The following is a 22,887-nucleotide window of genomic DNA, read 5'->3' on the forward strand; positions in this document are numbered from 1 at the left end:
TGTTTCTTGACGAAAGATAAGGAAGCCTCGAAATGGGTCGATAATTATCAAGATCTCTATACTACCCCCACCCATGTGGAGTGGTGGCACAAAACTGCTTTCCACACTTCTGGAATATGTCCTGATACTAAAGTTCAATTTTAAAAAGTGTGTTACTGAGCCAGCAATGATGGCGGGCTGCATACATAAGCAAATATGGGTCCAAATTGTCAGCCCCTAATGACTTCTTGGTGTCGATAGCTAATAAGGCAGCAGGTACTTCAGTGTCTATGACCTGCCGAAAAGAAAAAACCCTGACTACTTAAAAAATGTATTTTGCAATGTGTGTGGGACTTGGATGAGGGTATGAAGACCCGCGAGCAGCTGCGGACCCTAATGATGAGTTCCGATTTTTTGTGGCCCCCATCTCCATCAAAGTTGCCCATCCCTGGCCTAACTGCTGTGACCGATTAGATGTAAAAATCATAGCAACCTATCCAATCTCTGACCAGGGCTGGGCCCCACTGTCCTTATCTCAACTGATGTACTTATAGTAGGCTACAGTGGGTCACAAATGTAATCATAGAGAACAAATCTGCTTTGTAGTTTTTAGGAGAGCTATATTACCGGTACACACTACTAATCCCAAGATCCTCAGTGGAGGGCGTGATTTCCGAGGTCTGTGTTGCTAGGGGGAAGGGAAGGTGGTGCTGGGGACCTGTTGGAAATGACGGGAGAAGAAATCCGATTTCAATATAAAGACCAAAACAGTTACGCCTGGAATATAAGCAAAGAAACGTCACCAGACCTGCGTGCTAAGGGTGTGTGCTAGTTCAAATGTATATTCATGCATTCAAACAATGCATCGTTGCGGTGTGTGAAAGATTCGCTGTCCAGCTTGCTAGCTAACTCAGTTGTGTTGGTGCACTTATCCCCAACTCTCCGGCTAGCAAGCACGCCAGCTGGCTAACTAGTTAGTTAATCGAAAATCGATTCTAGTGTCTTCACCAAATAATCAGAGCAAGTTAGCAAGTCTACATTTTTATGGATATAACAATGACTGCTTGTTCTGTTGTAGCAAGCAAATTTGCTAACAGTTGGCTAACTGGCTAGACTCAAATTAGCCAGCTAACGTTAATTAGCATGCTTGATAGCTAGGTAATTGATCTAGTTTTGAGGACAGCACCCATGCTGTCACGGACTAAGTAGCTTGCATTTCAAAAACACCAGGTGGCTTTCAGATTAATGTGAACTTTGTTATTCATTTGAGTATATCTGTATCTGCGTTTACTGTGGATTAACAACTCAAAACATGAACATAGCTAGTTAGGGGATATGCCATTCAATGCGTGTGATTTATAATCCTACAAATCCCTGGTATCACGCCCTATTTGATACTAAATTCATAGTCAGTGCTAGGACTGAGAGTACAATAACAAAGTTTACAATTCACTTTGATTGCCAATAACACACAAGGTATGCAATGAGTCTTCTCCCCTTTATAAAAATGATTGACAAGACCTGTATACCCAACCATAGGGTGTGAATAACCATGGAGACCTTGATAAGTACGGTGGCCCCTCGGTCCCCAGCGCTGGTGAAGAAAGCCTCGGAGGTGGATTTCCGGTCGGGGGTCATGCTGGAGCAGCTGTCGTCTCAGGTGTCTGAGCTGGTCACCCTGGAGCAGGGGGACTTCGGGGACCAACTGGCCCTGGAGGTCCACACGGCCAAAGACTTTATCTTCAACATGCTGGGTAAAGCTCATAGTAACAGAGAATGTGTTGTGACACACTGAGGTTAACATAATGAAATCATTAGATGGTAAAATATGTATGGTATACATTTATGATTCACATTTATTTGATATATTGTGTGTTTGGTGAACACTTTTAAGTTATGTGATTGCAGTGTGTAACAGTGGAGGCTTCTGAGGGGAGGTTGTCTCATAATAAGGGCCGAATGGTATCAAACGAATGATGTTTGATTCCAGCCATTACCCTCCATTTCAGCCATTATTATTACCTGTCCTCCCCTCAGCAGCCTCCACTGGTGTATAGCCTATTCATGAGAAGGACAGATCGAAGAAAGGTGTTGGCTGTGTTTATGTTGTGTGTCATACCCCTGATCTACAGTACTTTTCAGCCAGGTGAAGTGTGGTTGTTTGTCCAATAGGTGGCACTCTTCCCTCTCTTTCACTGCCACTGCCCGCCCCTAAGCTCTCTCCTTTTCTCTCCTCTCTCCCTGCCTGTCCCAGTGCAACTGGAACCAAGCCTCTTTGGCCTGTATCCCTCCCTGCATGTCCCTCACTTTGCTCTTTCTTTCCTTCTCTCTCTCGTGGCTTGTTTGTGGATCATGTGCAGCTTGAAAGGGAAGCACAATGCAAACAGTCTAACTGGCTGTAAGTCCACTCTCCCCGTCCATCTCTAAATCCACTCTCCCCGTCCATCTCTAAATCCACTCTCCCCGTCCATCTCTAAATCCACTCTCCCCGTCCATCTCTAAATCCGCTCTCCCCGTCCATCTCTAAATCCGCTCTCCCCGTCCATCTCTAAATCCACTCTCCCCGTCCATCTCTAAATCCACTCTCCCCGTCCATCTCTAAATCCACTCTCCCTGTTCATCCCCATGTAACAATAGCTGTGAATAGGAGCCACTATTGGCACGGGTGTATTGTTTGCCCAAAAATATCATAGCTGACAGCCAACCCTCCTCCTGTGTCTCTCTGTATCTTTTGCTAATCAAGTCAGATATTGGATAAGCCGTCTGCTTCTCCTACTCTGGTTCTGTGCTTGCTAGTCTAGCATCCTCTTTTCTCTCTCTCGCTCTCTTTCTCTCTCTCTCGCTCTTTTTGTCTATCTTTGTCTCTTGCTCTCTTTCTTGGTCTCTCTCCCCCCCTCGCTCTCTCTCTCCCCCCCTCGCTCTCTCTCTCCCCCCCTCGCTCTCTCTCTCTCTCTCTCTCTCTCTCTCTCTCTCTCTCTCTCTCTCTCTCTCTCTCTCTCTCACAAACACTTAACCCTCTACCCCGATTTAGTGACTCTCCCTGCCCTCACTATGTAACCAAATCTTTTCCTACCACTGCTCCACATTCCTTCTTGACTCATGTGTCCTCACACCGCCACATTTCTTTGCTTCATTTCCTGGCTCCTTTTCTTCTTCTTCTCCCACTCGCTGTCTCCATTGACAGTCAGACTGACAGCTAAAAGCTGCTCTTAAACACTTCTCAGTGGGGGGTTTTCCTACAGTCTAGCTCCCTGTATGGCAGCCAATGGATGCAATCTATTTCCCCCATCACCCCCCTCTCTCTCTCTCTCTCTCTCTCTCTATCTGCTGTTTCATTTCCAACTCTGCTAGAGAACAGAGATAATGTGAGTGTCGGTTGTGTGATTGTGTTAATGCACTGTGTTCATTAGCTACGGTAGTAGCACTGCCACTTGTATTATTTTTAAGGACCCTGAAGAGGATGGAGCCTAGGCAGTTAAAAGGGAATATCTGCCCAGCTACTAGGAATGTTGAAATGGGCCCTTTATATGGAACACTTGGAGTGTGTGTGTCTATGCATCTGTGTGTTTGTGCATCTCTATGTGTATAAGTGTTGTCACGATACCCGATTTCTGACTTCGATACCAGGTTTAGGATACCGAAGCAATACTCGATACCGAAACGATACCGTGGCAAAAAACGCTGAACAATGTTGATAACTGGTAGAACAGAATATCTTCTATATTACATTTCTTCCCAAAATAAAACACCATGTTAAATAACAGAAGAATTACCTCAATTTTCCCTTATGCAAAACCATATGTTTTAAAAAGTCATTTGATACATATCAGGGTTGATTTGCTCATCTATGGCCATAATATTGGGTCAAATTACATTCATTAGACCTGCAATTGTTTCATTACAGCTAAATAATTGAATGTATTAAATGAATAGTTTAGTTCCAAAACAACATTTAAAAAAAACCCCACTGATGCTCATTTCTGAAACTTTTACGTTGAAATAGTCTAGATGCCGTAGAAATACAATTGAATTTACCCAGCATACTACGAGTCCCAGGGTGCAATGCTCCGCCCAGGGCTGCTGGCTGGCTCGTGGCTACTGCTAGTAAGCCTAGACAAATGCTAAGTAGTCCAAATATATTGTTGTCAAGTTATGAGTGCATTTCACATTGCACAACCCCAAATTAATCCCATTATAATACCCAAATGAATGTCATGCTGAATATATGTTCATGTCATTGTCACTCCAAAATAATTCCAATTTACTAGAATAACAACGTAACTGCAGTAACAACGTAAATGCAAATGTCGTATAAAATAGTTTGCTTTATTTAGTTTAGCTTGGAATTGAACCTCCCTTCCATTGCACTGCTTTGTATCATGTTTGGCTTAATTGCTCATCTGCCCTCTTCTGCTCTGTAATCAAAGTATTCCCATAGTTTGCTTCTGCAGCCAGTTTTGTCAACAAGCTGCAGGCGAGGAGATACGATGTTTTGGTTTCAAGAAGCCACGCTGTCGATATTGTCTCTCTAAAGTGTTTTGCACTGTGTCAGCTGCATGGGCAGCCTGGATAGCTACTGCCCCCTTGAAGATTTAGACAAATTACTAGACAGACTTGGTCCTCTCAATCCATATATGAGGTGAGACACATTTGACAGAAGTACCGAAAGTTAGAAAAATTCTAGTACCGAACCGTTTTTCATGTTCTAGTATTGGAAATACTAGAGTTTCCGAAATACCGTGCAACAGTAGTGTGTGTGTCTGTATATAATGTATTTGACATCCTTTCTAGTTGGGTGTGTTTTATAAAGATTTCTCTAGCCTAGTTTAAGCAGCAGGTGGCTCCCCACTGGCCATTAAGAGCTGACAGAGATGGAGAGGGAGAGTAGAGAGATTGCACCACACAGGGAAGCAGCTGCACAGATCCAAGGAAGGAAAAAACACTTTCTTTGCCCAGTAGCTCCTTAGTTAACTGTTTTAGGCTAGCCTGTAGCATGCCTTTGGAAAGAAAATGCCTCCAGTACTCCCACAGGACTATATGGGTTGGTGGGAATGCAGAAATGTAGAATAATGACAAACAGTGCATTCGGGATGTATTCAGACCCCTGCCTTTTTTCCACATTTTGTTACGTTACAGCCTTATTATCAAATATATGATGTATTTTGTGTACACAATACCCCATAATGACAAAGCAATAACAGGTTTTTATATTTTTTTGCAAATGTATTAAAAATGGAGAAAAACCCCCACCATTTACATAAGTATTCAGACCCTTTGCTATGAGACTCGAAATTGAGCTCAGGTTCATCCTGTTTTCGTTGAACATCCTTGAGATGGTCCTACAATTCAATTGATTGGACATGATTTGGAAAGTCACACACCTGTCTATATAAGGTCCCACAGTTGACAGTTCATGTCAGAACAAAAACCAAACCATGAGATCGAAGGAATTGTCCTTAGAGCTCCGAGACACGATTGCGTCGGCACAGATCTGGGGAAGGCTACCAAAACAGTTCTGCAGTATTTAAGGTCCCAAAGAACACAGTGGCCTCCATCATTCTTAAATAGAAGAAGTTTGGAACCACCAAGACTCTTCCTAGAGCTGGCCGAACTGAGCAATCGGGGGAGAAGGGAACCCGATAGTCACTCTGACAGAGCTCTAGAAGGACAACCATCTCTGTAGCACTCCACCAATCAGGCCTTTATGGTATAGTGGCCAGATGGACGCCACTCCTCAGTAAAAAGCACATGACAGCCTGCTTGGAGTTTGTTAAAAGGCCCCCAAAGACTCTCAGACCATGAGAAACAAGATTCTCTGGTCTGATGAAACCCAGATTGAACTCTTTGGCGTCACATCTGGAGGAAACCTGGCACCATCCCTGCGGTGAAGCATGGTGGTGGCAGCATCATGCTGTGGGGATGTTTTTCAGCTGCAGGGACTGGGAGACTAGTCAGGATCGAGGGAAAGATGAATGGAGAAAATAGCTGTGCAGCGACGCTCCCCATCCAACCTGACAGAGCTTAAGAGGATCTGCAGAGAAGAATGGGAGAAGCTCCCCAAATTCAGGTGTGCCAAGCTTGTAGCATCACACCCAAGAAGACTTGAGGCTGTAATCGCTGCCAAAGGTGCTTCAACAAAGTTCTGAGTAAAAGGTTGTGAGTACTTATGTAAATGTGATATTTCAGTTTATTTTTAGTACATTGCAAAAATCTAAACCTGTTTTTGCTTTGTCATTATGGGGTATTGTGTGGATTGATGAGGGGGGAAAAAACTATTTCATCCATTTTAGAATAAGGCTGTAACAAAGTGGAAAGAGTCGAGTAGTCTGACTACTTTCCGAATGCACTGTAACAAGTGATTGTTCTTATTTACAGTAAGAAGTGAGATATCGTCTTGTAAGGTTGTAGGTTCAAGTCTGTCAGATAAAAAGTCTTTGCTGAACCAGTAAGTAAACAACAACTTGATTCTAGTGCTTTCTGCTCTGTATACACTGAGTAATCCTCCATGTTTCATTTTTCACTTCCCTTCAAAGACAGAAAAATTGACTTGGAGAAAAAAAGGAGAGGAATGACGCCCACTCCTATCAAACTAAAAACAGAATTCTGTTATCGCCATGGGTTCTCTCCCCATCTTCAGCCCCCACTTCTTAGGCTAGTTGTTTTACAAACACACCCTTTTTCATGTGCCTTTGAACACCAGACTACTGGTGACCCCCTTCCCCACAGATCTCATTAAAAAAGTATTTGTTTTATATCGCTCTATAGCCGTATTAATTCAAACACAAAGAAGGCTAGAGAGGCGAGAGGGGAGGAAAAGGGGGAGCTCCATTTCAGATTCGGCCGACTCACCGAGGCACAATAACAAAAGAATGAGGCACAAGTCAGGCATTGTCTCGAACACGTCCAGGCGTGCAAAGTCAGGAGGTCGCCTAGAGTTGAGAGACGTAAAGACAAAGCAATAGTGGAACAACCCAAACAAGCTGTTGTTTTGTCTCTTCCCGCCGTGCTTGTTTATTGTTGTCTGCGTGTCGGCCTGCCCCCCCCCCCCCCCCCCCAACAGTGGGATCACCCCCTGTATGCAACGACCAATCAGAGAAAAGCGTATTCGGAAGGGGACTCTTCTGGACAGATGGGCCCACATGTTGGGCTTCCGTAGGTGGGAAAATATCTCGGTGTTAACCTTCACCTACACTGTCCTATAGGATCAAAATCCACTTACTATTATCTTATTCAAAAGTGAGAGATATGCAAAACTTTTGGTTTTCAAGGTCATCGCCTATTTTAAGGCCATATTGAATACTATTTTGTATTTTCTGTACCTCACTTAGCCTTCACTGAGATCAAGCTAGATTAATTGAAAGTCTATGTGTGTGTGTATTTTGGCAGCGATGTCAACACGACTGAATCTGAATGTAAATTGACCGTTGTTTGATTGTGTGGCTGGGCTGTAGCAGCTAAGTTGTTACGCCTGTGTTCAGGTAATGATCGGTTGTGCAATGGTTGTTGACCGCTTTCAACTCTCCCGTTGGGCTAGTGTCCTCAGTGCGTCACACACACACTTTTTGACTAATGCCACCTACGGTCCACTTTAGCTCTCAGGCAGCAGTTTTCTCTCTTCCCCTCTCTCTCTCTCTCTCTCTCGCTCATATACACAGTGCACAAAACATTAGGAACACCTGCTCTTTCCATGACAGACTGACCAGGTGAATCCAGGTGAAAGCTATGATTGTGTGTGTGCCATTCAGAGGGCGAATGGGCAAGACAGTGTCTTTTGAACAGGGTATGCTAGTAGGTGCCAGGCGCACCTGTTTGAGTGTGTCAAGGACTACAACGCTTGTGGGTTTTTCACGCTCAACTGTTTCCTATGTGTATCAAGAATGGACCACCACCCAAAGGACATCCAGCCAACGACAGGCCAGTACTCGAAAATGGTTAATTGATTAAAGATTGATTAAAGAGCATAAGGAGGCTAACACAAATTGTACATAGCAACAGATGGGCTATAGTTCGTCAACTGACAGTCCAGTACGAAAGGTTGCTGGATCGAATCCCCGATCTGACATGATCAAATTCTGTCTTCTGCCCCTGCGCAAGGCAGTTATCCCACTGTTCCCCAGGCACCGATGATGTCGGTTAAGGCCACTTTAGGTCAGTCAATCCGGAAAATTTCAAGAACTATGAAAGTTTCTTCAAGTGCCGTCGCAAAAACCATCAAGCGCTAGGATGAAACTGGCTCTCATGAGGACCGCCACAGGAAAGGAAGACCCAGAGTTACCTCTCCTGCAGAAGATAAGTTTGAGTTACCAGCCTCAGAAATCGGCAATTAACTGCGCCTCAGATTGCAGCCCAAATAAATGCTTCACAGAGTTCAAGTAACAGACACATCTCAACATCAACTGTTCAGAGGAGACTGCATGAATCAGGCCTTCACGGTCAAATTGCTGCAAAGAAACCAGTACTAAAGGACACAAATAAGAAGAAGAGACTTGCTTGGGCCAAGAAACACGAGCAATGGACATTAGACTGGTGGAAATTTGTCCTTTGTTCTGATGAGTCCAAATGTGAGATTTTTGGTTAGTAGGTGAGAGTAGGTGAACTGATGATCTCTGCATGTGTGGTTCCCACCGTGAAGCATGGAGTAGGTGGTGTAGGGGTGCTTTCCTGGTGACACTGTCTGTGATTTATTTAGAAATCAAGGCACGCTTAACCAGCATGACTACCACAGCATTCTGCAGCAAAACGACATCCCATCTGGTTTGTGCTTAGTCCCACTATCATTTGTTTTTCAACCGGACAATGACCCAACACACCTCCAGGCTCTAAGGGCTATTTGACGAAAAAGGAGAGTGATGGAGTGCTGCAGCAGAGGATCTTGCCTCCACAATCACCTGACCTCAACCCGGTTGAGTTTGTTTGGGATGATTTTGGCTGCAGAGTGAAGGAAAAGCAGCCAACAAGTGCTCAGCATATGTGGGAACTCTCTCAAGACTGTTGGAAAAGCATTCCAGGTGAAACTGGTTGAGAGAATGCCAAAAGTGTGCAAAGCTGTCATCAAGGCAAAAGGTGGCTACTTTGAAAAGGTGGCTAACTATTTTTTTATGTCTTTTTTGGTTACTTCATGATTCCATATGTGTTATTTCATAGTTTGTATTCACTATTCTACAATGTAGAAAAGAGTAAAAATAAAGAACTGTTGAATGAGTAGGTGTGTCAACTTTTGACTGGTACTGTGTGTATATATACACATACTGATTGTATAAAACCTTATAAACAACGTCCTATATTTTTATAGTAGAGTCTCCTCCGACGTTCGACAACACACACCAAGTCTCACGGCGACGAACAGCTCTGCGTGTGTTTGCTGTGCCCCCAGAGTCTGTACGCTCCCCCCTCTAGTGTAGGAGGAGATGGTTTCTTAACAGGCAGCAGGAACATTACAACTCATTAACTACAGACTGATAATTAACCAGGCGAGTGCTGTTGTATGAACTACTACAGGGAAGAGATCTCTCTCTCTCTCTCTCTCTCTCTCTCTTTGGGCTCTGTGTCGCTCGCTCTCTCTCCCTCCATTTACTGAATCACTTTTAATGTACATAAAAAAGCAATTTGACATTTACTTCATGTGAAAACCCAAACGGATGTATCATAGTCATAACACAATGTGTTTTATTTATTTATTTTTAAGCATACATCGATCCCCGAACACAGTCCATCACTTCATTAAACTCTGTACTACAGCATTTGAACACAAGCACATTTGAATGTTTCGATCACCTTCGTTTTGCGGCCTGGTGTTTGATAGATAGCCCCTGACCCTCTTCAGCTTCAAAAGAAGGTTTCTCGCATCGACACCCAATTGGATTAGATGAGAACGAAGTCTCCGTCTGTTTAATTTTTGAGAATGAGCGAGGCCTATTTTAAGATCTGGAAATGAAAGCTAGGCTAATCTCCGGGCTTGATGTGAACGCATAAACACCGTCGGAGAGGGGGGTAGCAGGACACACTGACTCTTTTGTGTGTGTTAATCCGTCCCTCTTGAGTCTCAGAGTATGAAAGCTCTGTATTTTAAAAGGAGCAAGGGCTCGGTTTAGAGGCTAATCGTTTACGTTTTAAAAGACTCCGGTTTGAAGCCGAGCGAGAGTGTTCAATGGCAATTGAATGGCTAAAACGGTCTCTGCTGGAAGGATCTGTGTTACGATTCATTGGATGGTTTGGCCCTACGTCTTTGTTATAGAGAAAGGCCTCCTGTCTGACATCCCAACCTTTCCCATTGTGAGTCGACGTGTTTACACAGCTACTCTTACCCTGTCTCTCTCTTACGGTACATCCCTTCTCTCATCTTTTCACTTTTTTTGGCGCCTGTATTTACATTTGAGTCATTTATCCAGAGTGACTTAGTGTTAGTGCTTTTAATCTTAATATAGCTAGGTTGGACAACCACATCACAGGCACAGAAAGGGGGGGGGGGGAAGATATCATTATTATTTTTAAATATTTTTTAAATCTCTTTGTGTATTACTGGCATCCACACCACAAGCATTCCTCTTATACGTTTGTGTGTGTGTGTGTGTGTGTGTGTGTCACGATTCCCAGAGTGGCTCAATGGAAATGAGATCAGCTATGCTTGACCTCCCAGAGACCTACTGGTAGATGCATAACACTGTGGCTGTTTTGAATGGGAAATAGATGAATTAATTATAGTACTCAAACACAGTGAGTTAAGTCCTGGTTTGAAAACGTTCAAGTCCATGCACTTTAGTTTTTCTCAGCCCAGCTTCAAGGCTTTATTGGAGCCTCACCTAAGCTAAGCTGGTGTCCACGACCTTTGTGTCTAGACTTTGCGTCTAGTCACGACCTGGTGTGGGTTTTGTACCCCCCCCCCCCTCTCTCACGTTCCTCTGCATGCTATATAGTATGTTCTCCTGCTTCCCATTTGACCCAATTGATCAACTCTAGAGATAGACCCAAAACAAATCAGAGGAAGTTTCTGCTTGCCGACTCTGCCCTTTGTCTCTCTGCCTGGAAGATATTTTCTCTCCCTCAGCTCTTCTCAGCTTCTCTCAATGTTTGGGAAGAACTGACAGATTTTGATTTCTATATCTGATTATTTCTCTGCTTTCCTTTTACTGTCAGTATAACACACACTAGATCGACACTGTCTTTGAAATAGCTCTCTCTCTCTCACACACACACAAACACACACACACATCGACACAGGGCCTGTAATTGGATGAGAGAAATCGCGTTAGGAGCTTTAGGCTCCAGGCTGCAGTCTCAGTGTCTGCAGTTGGCAGTCGCACCACCCTCGACCCCCCCCCCCCCCCCCCCACGCCAGCACTGCCTTCATATCGACCTCAGAGCCTCCCTGAGGGGATGGGTATATGGGTGTACTTCAGGTCAAAGTTGACTGCCTGGAAGGCATCACTGGGTCTTAGCCCTGTGTGTGTGTGTGTGCGTGCGTGCGTGCGTACATGCACACTTGAGTGTTGCGTGTGTGTGTGTGCGCACGGTGAAGATGCATGGTATCATGTGTTGAGAGTGACCTTTTAAGCCTGTCCGGCTCTAATCTTGCTTGACTGGAACACCATAGTTGAGAGCACAATAAAGGGATTTGATTGGGTTCAGTATTTTTCATCTCTTATTTTTTCAACTCTTTGGCAAAGAGGAGAGTTTTGGTTTGGGCTGGGTGGGGAAGTTGTTTGCCAGAAGCTAGATTGATAGGATGTTATGACTATTCGAAAGCTGTTAGTTTAGACTTTTCTTTATTTTTTTTCTCTCACGGCACTCTCACAATCTCTTTTCCTTCCTCTCCCTCTCTTACTCATTCCCTCTCACGCTATCCCTTCCTCCTCTCTCACTCTCTCCCCCCGGTTTCCCCTCTGTCGGAGTTATTGCCGTTTGCCCAGTCATTTTGGCTGTGTTCAGTAAAGACTCCCCCTAGGAGGATAAAGCCAGGGTTGGTTGAGGACGAGCAGCTAGTGTGGAGAATAACATAAAACCACGCACTGCGCTCAACGAGGGAGCTGTGTAGACCTCATATATTTTTATGTCAATATCGCTACTGCTGTATTTCATGAATGTATGCTTTGCCTTCAGAAGAAATGGAACGGCTCAAGTATTGTATTTGTTTTTAATGTCATATTACACTCATCCTTTGTGTGTGTGTGTGTGTGTTCTTCCGCTAGGTCTAGTACAGAAGGTGGACCAGCGTCTCCCAGTGGCCAATGAGTACCTGCTCCTGTCTGGGGGGGCCAGGGAGGGGGTCCTGGACCTCAACCCAGAGGAGCTGGGGGACTACGCCAAGGGGGCCGACTTCGACCTGGACTTCACCCTCCTGGTGCCGGCGCTCAAGCTCCACGACCGCAACCAGGTTGGTGCAGCAGGCACGGGGATGTGAAACGTACTGCTTGAATGTGTCTACGTTTATTGATGAGAAGTTGTGATGTGTCTTACGGGATGTTTTTTACTGTATACTTTCTGATATGGTGATTTTGATGCCAGACTAATCACGAGTATTGCCTCAGGAAAACAAGTATAGCTTAATGCAGCGTCATCTCATGTCAACCAGCCCGTCACCCTAGACATGAGGCAGTCGGCCCCCTGCCACTCCTGGCTGTCCCTGCGTCTGTGTGACCCCAACACTCTGGCCAGGTGGAGCATCTGCTGCCAGGAGGAGAACGGATTACCCCCCGAGGAGGAGGAGGATGAAGAGGACAGGGGAATGGGTCACCAAGTCTCTGGTGCTGTTCCCCCCTCCCTCCATGTAATGCGTTTTCTAACTTCTCTTATTATTCTTTTTTTTTTTAAATTGCTTTTAGTTTTATGAAAGTTAATCAAATGTGTGTTGCTTTTAGCTTAGTCTTTTGTTGTGTTTTACTGTAAAGTGTGTTGAAATGATTTTAAAGGGATAGTTCAGGTATTGGCAATGCAGGGGTTTTATGTACTTCCTTGGAGTCAGATGAACTTGTGGATACCATTTTTATGTCTTTGCGTCCAGTACGAGGTAGTTCTGCGAGCCAATGCTAACTATCTTAGCGCGAAGATTGGAAGTCTTTGCACTAAGCTAATGCCAAAATTACCCTTTAATTGCACTTGAACTAAAGTTGGGTCATGATTTGATCCCAGTCCCCCCACCAGTCTCTGGACGGGTGCTACTTCTCTCCCGCGCTGGTGGCTGACTGGTTCTGGGGGGTGGTGGGCGAGGCGGTGGACGAGCTGAGACGTTCACCACAGAGAGGCATCCCCATCCCGGAGAGGCTGGAGCGCAACGGGCCCCTGACCACCCTCATTCTTCAGGTAGGGAGTTAGTGTACGTCCCAAATGTCACCCTATATAGTGCTAATAGTAGTGTCTATATAGGGAATAGGAGGCCATAGTTGGCATCTGTATCAATTCCAGAATCCGATTAATTGGCACTAGCAACCATCTCAGCTAGTCGATTCTGGAAAAACTTGTGTTGAACAAATGTATTTACGAAGCCTTTGTTTAACCGGATAAGTAATTCAGAACATCTCTTTTAAATAATTGTGTTCCACAATAAATCGTTCCTACCTCCAGGCGGGGTCCAGCCGAGTGCTCTATGACCTCCTGCCTGTGGTGTCCTTCCGGGGCTGGCCCGCCGTGGCCCAGAGCTGGCTGACGGCCAACCACTTCTGGGACGGGAAGATCACGGAGGAGGAGGCCATCTCTGGGTTCTACCTGCTGCCCTGCCCGGCCCCGCTGGGGGGGAGGCCTGACCGGGAGTGGAGGCTGGCCTTCTCACGCAGCGAGGTGGGTAGTTGGTTAAGTTAGCTCTTCTTTTTGAGTAATTAGCCAGTTCAATAGATTGGGCCTCCTTCCTTCCTTACTTGGCCAGAATGGTTATCGAGCTAGATGTGTTCAATTGCGACTCAGTGATATGACATTGTCACAAGCAGCAGGATGAACCGCAGATATTGCAGATGAGTGTTAGGCAAGACGATGCACTCATACACAGTAATGGCCATGTGCACGGGTACTCTTCATGCTGCTGCAACGTGATCGCTGCGTGACCAAAACAGCAGAGAAGGTTAGCCTTCTACTTAGTTAGTTGTTTCGGAAGTCTGCCCGATACTGCTGGGCAATTCCACGGTAACAAAATTACAGTTTGCTGTTTGTGCTTGTCATTCTGTTACCAAACTTTGCACCTGCTCTGTTTTTCAAGTAAATCTTTTTTTGTCAAAATGTTCAGTGGAAATGGTTAAAAGTTGTCCTTGTGCATAGAGTTGTATGGTTTGACTTTGCAATCATTAGTTTTTGTTTGACATGCTTGACATGCATGCATTTTAAAGTCTCAACATCATTCTGTTGCTGTGGAATTGCCCTGCTATTTATTTTGTGCATTGCCAATTCTACCTTGTAAATGTTAGCTGAAGCTAAAGCGCATGACACAATCAAAAGTCTGTGGACACCTGGCTGTCAAACATCTCATTCCAAAATCATGGGCATTAATATGGAGTTGGATCCATCTTTGCTGCTACAACAGCCTCCACTCTTCTGGGAAGTCTTTCCACTTGATGTTGGAACATTGCTGCAGGGACTTTCTTCCATTCAGACACGAGCATTAGTGAGGTCAGGCACTGATGTTGGGCGATTAGGACTGGCTCGCAGTCGGCATTCCAATTCATCCTCAAAGGTGTTCGATGGGGTTGAGGTCAGGGCTCTGTGCAGGCCAGTCACGTTCTTTCACACCGACAAAACCATTTCTGTATGGACCTCACTTTGTGCACGGGGGCATTGTCATGCTGAAACAGGAAAGGGCCTTCCCCAAAATGTAGCACAGAATCGTCTAGAATGTCATATGCTGTAGCGTTAAGATTTCCCTTCACTGGAACTAAGGGGCAAAGCCCGAACCATGAAAAACAGCCCCAGACCATTATTCCTCCTCCAATAATCTTTACAGTTGGCACTATGCATTCTGGCAGGTATCGTTCTCCTGGCATCTGCCAAACCCAGATGGTGAATCGTGATTTATCACTCCAAAGAACGCGCGTCCACTGCTCCAGAGTCCAATGGCGGGTGGCTTTACACCACTCCAGCCGACGCTCTTATGCTTGTGGGCGGCTGCTCGGCCATGGAAACCCATTTCATGAAGCTCTCGACGAACAGTTCTTGTGCTGACGTTGCTTCCAGGGTGATTTTGGAACTCGGTACAGAGTGTTGCAACCGAGGACAGGCATTTCAACGTCTTTATAAAAACAATTTTTTACACACTTCACTTCCGTTCTGTGAGCTTGTGTGGCCTACCACTTTGCAGCTTTGCCGTTGTTGCTCTTAGATGTTTCCACTTCACAATAACAGCACTTGCAGTTGACCGGGGCAGCTCTAGCAGGGCAGAAATTTGACAAACTGGCTTGTTGAAAAGGTGTCATGTTGAAAGTCACTGAGTTACATTTACATTACATTTAAGTATTTAGCAGACGCTCTTATCCAGAGCGACTTACAAATTGGTGCATTCACCTTATGACATCCAGTGGAACAGTAGTGCATCTAAATCTTTTAAGGGGGGTGAGAGGGATTACTTTATCCTATCCTAGGTATTCCTTAAAGAGGTGGGGTTTCAGGTGTCTCCGGAAGGTGGTGATTGACTCCGCTGTCCTGGCGTCGTGAGGGAGTTTGTTCCACCATTGGGGGGCCAGAGCAGCGAACAGTTTTGACTGGGCTGAGCGGGAACTGTACTTCCTCAGTGGTAGGGAGGCGAGCAGGCCAGAAGTGGATGAACGCAGTGCCCTTGTTTGGGTGTAGGGCCTGATCAGAGCCTGGAGGTACTGAGGTGCCGTTCCCCTCACAGCTCCGTAGGCAAGCACCATGGTCTTGTAGCGGATGCGAGCTTCAACTGGAAGCCAGTGGAGAGAGCGGAGGAGCGGGGTGACGTGAGAGAACTTGGGAAGGTTGAACACCAGACGGGCTGCGGCGTTCTGGATGAGTTGTAGGGGTTTAATGGCACAGGCAGGGAGCCCAGCCAACAGCGAGTTGCAGTAATCCAGACGGGAGATGACGAGTGCCTGGATTAGGACCTGCGCCGCTTCCTGTGTGAGGCAGGGTCGTACTCTGCGGATGTTGTAGAGCATGAACCTACAGGAACGGGCCACCGTCTTGATGTTAGTTGAGAACGACAGGGTGTTGTCCAGGATCACACCAAGGTTCTTAGCGCTCTGGGAGGACGACACAATGGAGTTGTCAACCGTGATGGCGAGATCATGGAACGGGCAGTCCTTCCCCGGGAGGAAGAGCAGCTCCGTCTTGCCGAGGTTCAGCTTGAGGTGGTGATCCGTCATCCACACTGATATGTCTGCCAGACATGCAGAGATGCGATTCGCCACCTGATCATCAGAAGGGGGAAAGGAGAAGATTAATTGTGTGTCGTCTGCATAGCAATGATAGGAGAGACCATGTGAGGTTATGACAGAGCCAAGTGACTTGGTGTATAGCGAGAATAGGAGAGGGCCTAGAACAGAGCCCTGGGGGACACCAGTGGTGAGAGCACGTGGTGTGGAGACGGATTCTCGCCACGCCACCTGGTAGGAGCGACCTGTCAGGTAGGACGCAATCCAAGCGTGGGCCGCGCCGGAGATGCCCAACTCGGAGAGGGTGGAGAGGAGGATCTGATGGTTCACAGTATCGAAGGCAGCCGATAGGTCTAGAAGGATGAGAGCAGAGGAGAGAGAGTTAGCTTTAGCAGTGCGGAGCGCCTCCGTGATACAGAGAAGAGCAGTCTCAGTTGAATGACTAGTCTTGAAACCTGACTGATTTGGATCAAGAAGGTCATTCTGAGAGAGATAGCGGGAGAGCTGGCCAAGGACGGCACGTTCAAGAGTTTTGGAGAGAAAAGAAAGAAGGGATACTGGTCTGTAGTTGTTGACATCGGAGGGATCGAGTGTAGGTTTTTTCAGAAGGGGTGCAACTCTCGCTCTCTTGAAGACGGGAGGGACGTAGCCAGCGGTCAGGGATGAGTTGATGAGCGAGGTGAGGTAAGGGAGAAGGTCTCCGGAAATGGTCTGGAGAAGAGAGGAGGGGATAGGGTCAAGCGGGCAGGTTGTTGGGCGGCCGGCCGTCACAAGACGTGAGATTTCATCTGGAGAGAGGGGGGAGAAAGAGGTCAGAGCACAGGGTAGGGCAGTGTGAGCAAACCAGCGGTGTCGTTTGACTTAGCAAACGAGGATCGGATGTCGTCGACCTTCTTTTCAAAATGGTTGACGAAGTCATCTGCAGAGGGGGAGGGGGAGGAGGATTCAGGAGGGAGGAGAAGGTTGCAAAGAGCTTCCTAGGGTTAGAGGCAGATGCTTGGAATTTAGAATGGTAGAAAGTGGCTTTAGCAGCAGAGAGAGAAGAGGAAAATGTAGAGAGGAGGGAGTGAAAGGATGTCAGGTCCGCAGGGAGGCGAGTTTTCCTCCATTTCCGCTCGGCTGCCCGGAGCCCTGTTCTGTGAGCTCGCAATGAGTCGTCGAGCCACGGAGCGGGAGGGGAGGACCGAGCCGGCCTGGAGGATAGGGGACATAGAGAGTCAAAGGATGCAGAAAGGGAGGAGAGGAGGGTTGAGGAGGCAGAATCAGGAGATAGGTTGGAGAAGGTTTGAGCAGAGGGAAGAGATGATAGGATGGAAGAGGAGAGAGTAGCGGGGGAGAGAGAGCGAAGGTTGGGACGGCGCGATACCATCCGAGTAGGGGCAGTGTGGGAAGTGTTGGATGAGAGCGAGAGGAAAAGGATACAAGGTAGTGGTCGGAGACTTGGAGGGGAGTTGCAATGAGGTTAGTGGAAGAACAGCATCTAGTAAAGATGAGGTCGAGCGTATTTCCTGCCTTGTGAGTAGGGGGAAGGTGAGAGGGTGAGGTCAAAAGAGGAGAGGAGTGGAAAGAAGGAGGCAGAGAGGAATGAGTCAAAGGTAGACGTGGGGAGGTTAAAGTCGCCCAGAACTGTGAGAGGTGAGCCGTCCTCAGGAAAGGAGCTTATCAAGGCATCAAGCTCATTGATGAACTCTCCAAGGGAACCTGGAGGGCGATAAATGATAAGGATGTTAAGCTTGAAAGGGCTGGTAACTGTGACAGCATGGAATTCAAAGGAGGCGATAGACAGATGGGTAAGGGGAGAAAGAGAAATGACCACTTGGGAGAGATGAGGATCCCGGTGCCACCACCCCGCTGACCAGAAGCTCTCGGGGTGTGCGAGAACACGTGGGCAGACGAAGAGAGAGCAGTAGGAGTAGCAGTGTTGTCTGTGGTGATCCATGTTTCCGTCAGTGCCAAGAAGTCGAGGACTGGAGGGAGGCATAGGCTGAGATTAACTCTGCCTTGTTGGCCGCAGATCGGCAGTTCCAGAGGCTACCGGAGACCTGGAACTCCACGTGGGTCGTGCGCGCTGGGACCACCAGATTAGGGTGGCCGCGGCCACGCGGTGTGGAGCGTTTGTATGGTCTGTGCAGAGAGGAGAGAACAGGGATAGACAGACACATAGTTGACAGGCTACACAAGAGGCTACGCTAATGCAAAGGAGATTGGAATGACAAGTGGACTACACGTCTCGAGTGTTCAGAAAGTTAAGCTTACGTAACAAGAATCTTATTGACTAAAATGATTAAAATGATACAGTACTGCTGAAGTAGGCTAGCTGGCAGAGGCTGCGTTGTTGACTATGTAGGCTAGCTGGCAGTGTCTGCGTTGTTGACACTACACTAATCAAGTCGTTCCGTTGAGTGTAATGGTTTCTACTGTGCTACTGTGCTGCAATTCGGGGCTAGCTGGCTAGCTAGCAGTGTTGATTTACGTTACGTTGCGTTAAAAGAACGACAATAGCTGGCTAGCTAACCTAGGAAATCGCTCAAGACTACACAATTATCTTTGATACAAAGACGGCTATGTAGCTAGCTATGTAGCTAGCTACGATCAAACAAATCAAGCCGTTGTACTGTAATGAAATGAAAAATGTGATACTACCTGTGGAGCGAAGCGAAATGCGACCGGATTGTTGAGTGCGGAAGTTCTGTTACGTTAAGGACGACAAATAGCTGGCTAGCTAACCTCGGTAAATTAAGATAATCACTCTAAAACTACACACTCTAAACTACACAATTATCTTGGATACGAAGACAGCAAAGACAACTATGTAGCTAGCTAACACTACACTAATCAAGTCGTTCAGTTGAGTGTAAGTTGTGCTGCTAATCGGTAGACGGTGGACTAGCTAACGGTAGACGTTAGCTAGCTAGCTAGCTGCAGGGCGGTGTAGACTGCGTTAGGACGACGAAATACGATAATTACGCAATTATCTATGATACAAAGACGGCTATGTAGCTAGCTAAGAAGAAAAATTGCTAAGATTAGACAAATCAAACCGTTGTACTATAATGAAATGTAATGAAATGTAATACTACCTGCGGACCGAGTGCAGATGCGACCGCTCGCTCCAAGTTGGAGGCCTGTACAGTACAGTACGGGCCATTCGACTGCCAATGTTTGTCTATGGAGATTGCATGGCTGTCTGTTCTATATTATACACCTGTCAGCAACGGGTGGGACTGAAATAGCAGAATCCATTAATTTGAAGGGGTGTCCACATACTTGTGTGTATATATAGTGGAAGTACAAGTGCAACTTTAAATATGTTCAGGTTGAACTTTGAATATGTCTTCTAAATACAGTTGAAAATGAATAAACTGTAACATTTAGCTTCAGTATAACATCCATTAGGACTGTCTCTGGTGCTGGTGACATCCAATTTCCCCTTGTTGGTTTAATAAAGTTTATTTTAATTCAATTCAATCTGAACCACTGGCTGCCATATCATTGTCTGTCTCCAGGTTCAGCTGAAGAAGTGCATCCCGTTCCCCATGGCCCAGGCCTTCCAGGCAGCCAAGGCTGTCCTCTCCCGCCTCCTGGCTCGCCCCCGCACTGGCCTCAGCCCCTACCACCTCCGCACCATCCTCTTCTGGGCCTGTGACCGCCTGCCCCCCTCCTACCTGTCTTCGCCTGACTCCGACACTCCCGCCCGTCTCCTCCTGGGCCTCCTGGATGACCTGGCCCACTGCATCTTGGGTAAGAACTGTCCCAACTACTTCCTGCCCCAGTGCAACATGCTGGAGCACCTGTCGGACAGCCAAGCCCTGCTGGTGGCCCGGAAGCTGGCTCACGTCCGCTCAGACCCCACCGAGCACCTTCGGGCGGCCCTGGACCAGGCACAGCAGGCAGGCCAGCTCAAGAGGAAGGCGGCGGGCGCCACCAACGGGCATGGCGGGTCACCTGGCCACAGGTACCCGGCCAGTGGCATCATCTCACCCTCGGACGACAAGCTGGCCGCCAGGCTGCAGCAGCTGGTGACAGAAAACCCAGGGAAGTCGATTTCTGTGTTTCTCAACCCAGATGATGTCACGAGGCCACACTTCCGCATCGATGACAAATTCTATTGACCTGAGGGCCTAGTCTAGTGTTGTGGTAGCCACACACACACACTCTCACACACAAGTTAAATAGCGGGCCAAATGTTGGCGAGTCAACCAGGATGGCTCGAGGCGCAAACACTGCCGATCGCTGCTCCCTATACTGCCCCCTCTTGGCGGCGAATGATAACGACGCTAACTAATAAGCGTTAACTCTGACTCTGTTGTAACTATAAGACACTGTACCAAAAAAATCCATACTGCACGCTCCCAAGAAGATGCTAGCTCTAGAGAAACCAACACACTTCTATCGATTTAGAGACACCGTGACAGAAAAAGGCTTGTCAAGTGGTCACCACGGAGACCACTGCTCTTTATGAAGCTTGCCCTAACGAGATGGGTTTTTTTTATTAGCTGGTGCTACAAAGAAAAGAGAATCGTTTTAGAATAAAGAAAGGAGCTGCTGCTTACAAAAGGGTACACCGTTTCATTCTCTTAAGGGTTTATGCTCTTCTCGTCTCTGCACACTGCTGAGAATACTGTATTCCCCCTTTTTCTGCCCAATCAGAGTGGATGATAGCTGAATAAGAAAAGGGGTACCAAGGAACTATGATGTAACTGAATGTAATTTGGTGTGGGGAAATGTCTTTGAACAGAGTGTTTTCTTTCTTCCCTCTTTCTATATTTCTTTTTATCCCTCGTTCTCTCCACCCTCTGCCCCACTCTCCTTTAACTCCCTATCTCGCTCGTTCGCTATCTCTCAGGTATTTTGAATGTTTGTTTTCTATGTGACTCCAGACTCCCTCTGGTAGGGTTATGGTCCCCCATATCTACCTGAATGGTATAACCCAGGGCGGTCCTTCCATTTCAACTCTCACTATGTGGCGGAAGGCACCAAAGAGCCACGCGGGAGGGGTGTTTTTCGAGGAGCCTTTGGCTCCACCCCATAACAAAAGGTATCTGTATTCACTGACCCAGAGTCAGTCTGTACTGTTAACACTCATATTCCCCACCTTTACAATCCTGACCAACATGCAGATGAGAGATCCACCTCATCAATTTGCCTTTTATCCCCTGAACGCTTGAAGAAGTGTCATCAGATAAGGGTCATATCATAGGGGCTATTAACTTAATTCAGTTCCTTTTTATTACAGTCCCCTTTGAAAGTATCTTAAACGGTGAGATGTGGTCATTTAAACGTTGTAGACCGGTTGGGGAGGAGAGGTGGGAGGCAGGGTTAGCCGCTAACACGGTTGGCCCAATGCTTGATTGTATTCTAATCTCTACGTTACAGCATTACAGTACAGCCATGGCATGGCTAGCTACACCATGTAATCCCCCTGAGGCTGGTGTAAGGGCTATTTGCTTTGTTCTTACTTTTTTATTTAATCCGTCTAGTGTGTGTGTGTGTGTGTGTGTGTGTGTGTGTTAAGATGGGGAGGTTAAGGTTTTTGGTTGAAACCCCCCCAAAAAGTATTTTGTATTGTGTTCTCAGATGTTTAATTGTGAGAGACTTGACTGGTTTTTGTGATGGTCCCTCCTCCTGTCTAGCAGGCCTGTTTTAATAAGGTGTGTGGTCATTGGACGACTGATGGAGGTCTTTAAATGTGCTGATGTAATGAGGGATGGAACGGGAACAAATGCGCAGCAGGACTCAACAGGCAAATGTGCCAGCTACCCATCTACCTTCATCTCTTTCTGTGTGTGGGGGTCTTGGGGGCCCTATCTTGTCCACCCAGATGTGTGCTGTTAGCAGGAGGATGGATGGGGAGACAGGCCAGCCCCTGGCCCTTTGTAGAGATGAGCCCTGAAGGAAGGTGCCCCTGGGATCTGGGACAGCTGCTTGTCTCTCTCTCTCTCATCCCCTTCATCCCCCTCTATATAATGTATATGTTTCTCTCTCTCTTCTCTCGTCTGCTCCTATCTCCGCTCTCTCTCTCTCTTCATCCCCCTCTCCGCTCTCCTATATAATGTATATGTTTCTCTCTCTCTTTTCATCCCCCTCTCCACTCTCGCTCCTATCTCTCTATATAATGTATATGTTTCTCTCTTTTTCATCCCCCTCTCCCTCTCCATACTGCTCCTATCTCTCTATATAATGTATATGTTTCTCTCTCTCTCTTCATCCCCCTCTCCACTCTCCGTACTGCTCCTATCTCTCTATATAATGTATATGTTTCTCTCTCTCTCTTCATCCCCCTCTCCGCTCTCCGTACTGCTCCTATCTCTCTATATAATGTATATGTTTCTCTCTCTCTCATCCCTCTCTCCGCTCTCCGTACTGCTCCTATCTCTCTATATAATGTATATGTTTCTCTCTCTCTCTTCATCCCCCTCTCCTATATAATGCTCTCCTTCATCCCTCTCTCCGTCCGTACTGCTCCTATCTCTCTATATAATGTATATCCCCCTCTCCGTTTCTCTCTCTCTCTTCATCCCCCTCTCCGCTCTCCGTACTGCTCCTATCTCTCTATATAATGTATATGTTTCTCTCTCTCTCTTCATCCCCCTCTCCGCTCTCC

The 22,887-nt window shown here is 46.7% G+C and overlaps 1 protein-coding gene across 2 annotated transcripts; it reads left to right on the forward strand.

Annotated features, from left to right (window-relative positions):
• Positions 1-639: 639 nt before the first annotated feature.
• Positions 640-22,222, forward strand: tmem102 (transmembrane protein 102). 2 transcript variants are annotated; one of them, XM_029666736.2, is made up of 7 exons: positions 640-800; positions 1,519-1,733; positions 12,165-12,349; positions 12,548-12,742; positions 13,117-13,275; positions 13,537-13,749; positions 19,790-22,222. In XM_029666736.2, the coding sequence occupies exons 2-7, from the start codon at positions 1,532-1,534 to the stop codon at positions 20,393-20,395; spliced, it is 1,560 nt and encodes a 519-aa protein (XP_029522596.1). In that variant the 5' UTR covers positions 640-800; positions 1,519-1,531; the 3' UTR covers positions 20,396-22,222. The 2 variants fall into 2 exon arrangements, with proteins under 2 accessions (XP_029522596.1, XP_029522595.1); XM_029666735.2 differs by having other exon boundaries at positions 642-800; positions 13,105-13,275.
• The last annotated feature ends 665 nt before the right edge of the window (positions 22,223-22,887 follow it).

Source organism: Oncorhynchus nerka, linkage group LG8, assembly GCF_034236695.1.
Source record: "Oncorhynchus nerka isolate Pitt River linkage group LG8, Oner_Uvic_2.0, whole genome shotgun sequence".
Taxonomy (NCBI): Eukaryota; Metazoa; Chordata; class Actinopteri; order Salmoniformes; family Salmonidae; genus Oncorhynchus; species Oncorhynchus nerka.